The 6,092-nt window shown below is 38.6% G+C and overlaps 1 protein-coding gene across 2 annotated transcripts in view; it reads right to left on the bottom strand.

Annotated features, from left to right (window-relative positions):
* The window catches only part of RASGEF1B (RasGEF domain family member 1B), a 34,492-nt gene that overhangs the window by 3,559 nt on the left and 24,841 nt on the right, over positions 1-6,092 (bottom strand). For both annotated transcript variants that reach the window (XM_007447555.1, XM_007447556.1), the window contains 3 exons: positions 5,645-5,724; positions 5,405-5,500; positions 112-207 (listed from right to left, as the gene is read on the bottom strand). In XM_007447555.1, the coding sequence (XP_007447617.1) occupies positions 112-207; positions 5,405-5,500; positions 5,645-5,724 (272 nt within the window). The remainder of the gene's footprint in view (positions 1-111; positions 208-5,404; positions 5,501-5,644; positions 5,725-6,092) is intronic.

Here is a 6,092-nt window from a genome sequence, read left to right as displayed (position 1 = left end):
GGGAAAGAGAAAACTTGGCTTGAGGACTTCAGAAGCAGCTTAGATGGCCTGGGCTCTCTATAGTTGTTGGAGAAGCTAGTCCTTCTCTGGGCTCAGATCTTGCAGCCTTACCTCAAAGTTGACATGGCCGTTGGGAAGGCGGTTGGCACACCCCTCATTGAGGAAATAAATATCTTTGATTAAAAGACTGAAGAATGGTATCACAATCTAGAGAAAACAAAAAGCTCTGGTTTGTTTTGGGCAAATAAACATTTAGACTCTCATCAAACAATATAAGAAGTTAATGAACAGCATTGACTCTGGATTACAGAGTAGGCTATAATTAATTAAGACAGGTACAGTGTTTCCTTTGCCTCCCATGAGAGCAGTTTCCTTCTTTACATAGTTTTGCATAACATGAAAATGCTGTTAATAACCAAAATGCAGCAAAGATGGGTGGCACTGGGAGGCAGACTGGCTTCACATTGTTGCTAGTTTCCCCCATTTTTCTCAGGGCAATAGCATATAATCAAATCTGAGAGTTCTAGCTATAATCAAAGAAAAAACATCTAAAAGAACTCTTACTTTTCATTTAGTTAGAGCAAAATATTAATAGAATACCTGCCACTGCAGGTACTAAGAGCTTAAGATGTGTGACCCATCTCTCTGTGAGAATCTGTACTGTTTTTATCATTTAGACATCTACATTTTAGATGAACTTTTTCTTAGAGGAACATTTTCTTTTCCCTTGAAGATACTGCTCAAGATAACGTGAGAGCACAGGGTTTTTGGTAATAGTTGCTATAAACTTCCTGTTGAGTAAACCTGGCCTTCTTGTGACACAGCAGGTAAGCACCTGTTCTCATAGGAAATCACTGAAGTGGTACCTTGCACAATATGTTGTGAGGCAGGCCCAGGTGAAGGAGGAATATAAATGTGCAAATTAAAATTAATGGTTGTTTCAAAAACAATGCGCCTTCTTTAGTAAGACTTTCCTGCCTCACATCTTTGGTTTGATATGGTGGTATTTAATTAATTAATCTAAAATAATCATCTCTAAGAGAGTACTCTAAATTCTAGGAAGCCCAGAATGAACAAGGAACATAGCTCTTTGTTCTTCCATCTTGTAACTTCCACTTTCTCTCGCCAACATGCTTTTGAAGATTCTAAATGTGCTACAGTGTAAATAAGGCTGCAGACACAAATCGTGGACCTATGTTGTTTACCCAAGAGCAGGTTTTTGAAGATTCCCTAAGCTTATGACTCATGTGGTACACCTATACTAGATGAATGACAGGTCCGGAAAACAAACATTTTGGCTCGTACTTAAAAACATTAAGTATCAATTTTCACTTCTAGGGGGAAATTCAGATTTTTGCCCTAAAGTCATTTAAAAAAAGATAGGCTTTGATTTTTTTTTGTTTCGTTGATCTCTGAAAATAGCCAAAATGAATCTTCAATTTCGACAGCCCTTTTGAATATACTTTTAATCATTTGCTGTTGTCTGGAAGTCTCTAAACTGAATTCGTAAAGATCCCCTCATTACCTTCTCCTTCAAATATTACTGACTATATCTCTATTATTTTAGAACTAAACAGCCATGGTAACAAGGATAAAAGCACATCCGAACTTCACTTCTTTGCAAGACCACTTGTCACTGGGGGGTGCTGGGCTTTGGCTCTGCTAGACCTCAGTTTAAAATGTGGCTCCACAACTGACTGGACGTACAAGCCAGGAGTCCGCCACCTGTGGCCCGAGGGCCAGTCCACCTCACCACCTGTTTTGGAATGGCCTAAAAGCCATACATTTTACATTTTTAAATGGCTGGGAAAATATCAAAAGAATAATATTTCATGAGCATGAAATTAAATGAAGTTAAAATTCCAGTGTCCAGACAGCTTTACTGGAAAACAGGCATACTCATCCGCTCACCTGCGTACCGTCTATGTCTGCTCTTGTGCCACCACATCTGAGCTGAGTAGTTGCAACAGAAACCGTATGGTTTACAATGCCTAAAATATTTAGGATCTGGCCCCTAAGAGAAAGAGTTCGCCAACCCCTGGTATAAGGCTAAGAAAGCCTAGTTTCCTCACCTTAAAATGGGAACAATACCTCACTGACTTGTGGTGAGGATTAAATTCAACAACACAGGTTTGACCTCAATTAAGCACTCCCCCAAAACCAATGGGCCCCATACAACGGGATAAGTATTACTGATGTATCATCATAAGGAAAATGAGGACTGAATTATTATCAGGATGCAATATCTGCCTAGTGTAACGGCTTTTAAGCAAGAACTTTACTTCTGTGCCCTGTTCTGTAGTGCTGGGCTGTGAGATTCATGTGGTGCTGATCACATGAATCATTTTATATACATACATACATACATATATATATATATATATATATATATATATATATATATATATAAATTTTATATATATACATACATACATATATATATATATATATATATATATATATATATATATATATAAAATGGAATAAAGAAACTGTAGTATATATGCTTGTATGTATATATACTATATATATGTGTATATATAAATATACAGACACACACACACATTACAATTTCTTTATCCATTCATCCATCAATGGACATTTAGGTTGTTTCTATATTTGGCTTTGTAAATAATGCTGCAATGAACAAGGGGGTACATGTATCTTTTCTAAAATATAGTGTTTTTGTTTTCCTCGGATAAATACCCAGAAGTGTGATTGCTGGATTGATCCACTATTAATTGTCTGAACCACTCTTCCAAGAACACAGCGATAGAAACGATCTCCCTGATGATCATTCCTGCACTGTTCCTTATGCCCATGTGCCAGACAGAAGTCTCACAGTCTTCTTCAACGTGTCATTTCCTCATGGATGGCTCCCTTCAGATGTGCAGCCCCTACATAAATCTACCACTGTAAAAATCGGGAGACTATGAGGGCTTCGGATTTCCGGAGTGAAGGTGGATGTACAGGCTACTTACAGGAGCAAAAGTTTGCTTTCTGAGAGGTCTTTCAATGAAGGCTTTAGTGGGAGAACGTCTCAAGTAGTAATGTTCTCTAATTCCCTTTCACAATATTTTCGGCAACTACACCCTAAAGGCATTATCAGTTCCACAACTAGAAATGAATGCTGATGATCAGAAATGGAATGGTGAAAGGACTGAAAACCATGCACTTGTACGAGAAGTGGTTAAAAACCAGGAGACACAAGGACTCACAGAAAAAAACAGCAATTTAAAGATCATTTAATGGCCCCGATGTGAAAGACAGATTTTTTTCTATATGGTACCTAGAGATGTGCCACATTGGCCACCTACACATAATTCAAAGAATATCAAAGATTATATTACTTTATTCACGCTGCCAGGAAGACTTTAAAATAGGAACTGACTTAGGAATAAAGAGAGTCTACCCTCACTTCAAAAAAGAAAACAGAATCCCAGTTCTCTTGAATAAAAGATGAATTTTTATCCCCAAATGTTTTCATTCATAGCCTTTGAGACCACTTGTGAAAAAGAAATGGCGTATTGCTTTAAATTGGTGGTGGGATCATTTGTTTTACGAACTACAGAACACAATCCATACACTCACACAAAACTGGTTAAAAAAACAACAAAACTAAAGCAGACAGAATTTAGTAAATGATGGAAAGGGTAAATACCGGAAAAAGCTATTAGAGTCCCACGAGTACAACATTCAGTGAGATCTTAGTGGGAGGGCTGGACTTCAGAATTGCTTTGGCCGGTACTGCAGCTCCTGACCAAGAGAGATGATGCTACAGCCTCTTCCTCGCTAAGGCAGAGGCCCTCTAACTCACGGAGGTCCTGCAGAGAAAGCCTTGCTTCCAACACGGAGAGGTGAAGAAAAGGCCGCAGACAGCCTCCCACAGGCCTTCACACTTCAGGGTACTGGGATCCTCCCATGCATGTGATCATTTCCCAAAGCTTGAAAAACTTCTGATTCGATTTTTCTCAAAGTAGTCACAGGAGTACTGGGATGTGGGCAAATAAACTTTATATTTTTCTTTTTCATTCTCCTCATCCTTGTTCTTTCTCAAAGAGCTTTAACCTTCTTTTTAAATTTTATTTATATTTTGGCTGCGCTGGGTCTTAGCTGTGGCACGCGGGATCTTCCTTGCAGCATGCGGGATTTTTTAGCTACAGCATGCGAACTCTTAGCTGCGGCCTGCATGCGGGATCTAGTTCCCCAACCAGGGATTGAACCTGGGCCCCCTGCACTGGGAACTCGGAGTCTTACTCTTACCCACTGGACCACCAGGGAAGTCCCAGGGAAGGTAAACTTTAAAAGCTGGTAAACTCCCTCAGGCTAAATCGAGATAGTTATCTCTGCTTCATTCCTTCTCTGACCTTGTTTCTTTATCAAAATAAATAAATAAATAAATAAATAAATAAATAAATAAATAAATAATGTATTTACAATATCTCGCAAACATTATCAGAACTGATATTTTGGATTTTGTTGAGAAGCAATTTAGCATGTTTAAAAGGTGGGGTTTCTTTTTGTGTTTGTTTTTATTTTAGATCATGGTGGCTGAAGCTTTTTGGGGGAAGTGATTGAGAGGCCCTGAAATTTTTTACCCTCATTTTCGTTTATTTGTTGAAGACATAGTTTAAGTTAGAAGATGGATAGAATCTAAGCAGAAAGTATCTTTCATCAAGCAACCTTCATTTACTGCAACCTACCATTTACTGCAAGCAGGTATTTACTTTTCAAATAACATGATCTCCAAATGTCAAAATGACTTATCCTTCCCGTGTATGAAATGTGCCAGTGAAGGACCCTCTGAGTCAGAAGTACAGTTGATCCAAGATAATGATTCCAAGATAATGTGAAATTGTTTAAGGGCAGGGCAGATAGAGTGAGGATCATTCATCTCTCAGACATCATCTGTACCTTTTCTGCCACCCACATATCCAGTTAGTAACAGCAGGCCTAATGCTACAGCAGCTAACCTACTTTCTGAACATAAATGACTTAACCATGGGAGGTAAGCTAATTCTTTAAAAGGTTACATTAAGTCAGCCACCTTGTGCAGAGTGTAAATGTCTGTTTTCCATCTAATCAAATTACTCTCCAATGCTATTAGTCATCTTAACATAGGACTTAATATTTACTGCTTGAAACAGCAACTATGACACATTACAAAAGTCGTTTAAATAATGCAATAATAACATTTGCAAATTTCTCCACCAAGTTCCCTTTCGTCTCCTCCTTCCATCCCTCCTTTAGCACTCACCTTCCCTCTGTGGCAAGTGATAAAAATGTCTACAGCAGGCGGCCTGGCTTTCTTAGATCTAAACTAAAAGAAGTTTGGTACAGTAGTTCACATTTCAGTGCAACACATGGCAGCTCCACTATGAATAAAACTCCTTTAAACCCGTACCTTCTCTCTGCTGCTATGAGCAGTTAAAGACCTTTGTGCCGCCCCACGAAGAGCTGTTCGATAATTGTAGAAATTGCTTGAAGGGTCCATCTGATGCTGAAGACGAAAGAGAAGAGTATTAACTACACACTCCTCACCTGCAGCAAGTTTACGAGACCTCACTTTTAACACCACATAAAAAAATTCCAAATAATTCAGGCGCAAAATGTTACGCAACAGCAAAACAGCAGCTCCACATACCTCAAGAACGTCAAACTTGGCTGTCTTCACTTTGGCCCAAGTTTTTTTCAGTCGAGAGACTGGGCTCATATTCATGCCGGCTTCCAAGTTAAAATGGAGGGGGAGAAAAAGAAGGTGGAAATAGAGAAATAAGAGAGGTCATTCTAACCTATGTTCTGAAAAAGTGTTCATTACTAAGTGGAAGGAAGTTAACTTTATACAAAAAACCTGCCAAACGATTTTCCAGAGTAGTGGTCCCATCTCATACCACCACCCATGTCTGAGAATTCTACTTGGTCCACATCCTCACCATATTTGGTTCAACTAGTCTTCTTAATTTCAGTCACTCCCATGTGTGAAATGCTATCTCACTGTGATTTTCATTTTAATTTGTATTTCTCTGATGACTAATGATGTAGAGCATCTTTTCATATACTTACTAGCCATCAGTATATCTTCTTTTGTGAAG

The sequence above is a fragment of the Lipotes vexillifer genome, unplaced genomic scaffold (genome assembly GCF_000442215.2).
Source record: "Lipotes vexillifer unplaced genomic scaffold, Lipotes_vexillifer_v1.1 scaffold272, whole genome shotgun sequence".
Classification (NCBI taxonomy): Eukaryota; Metazoa; Chordata; class Mammalia; order Artiodactyla; family Lipotidae; genus Lipotes; species Lipotes vexillifer.
This window is presented reverse-complemented; position numbering and strand designations above follow the sequence as displayed.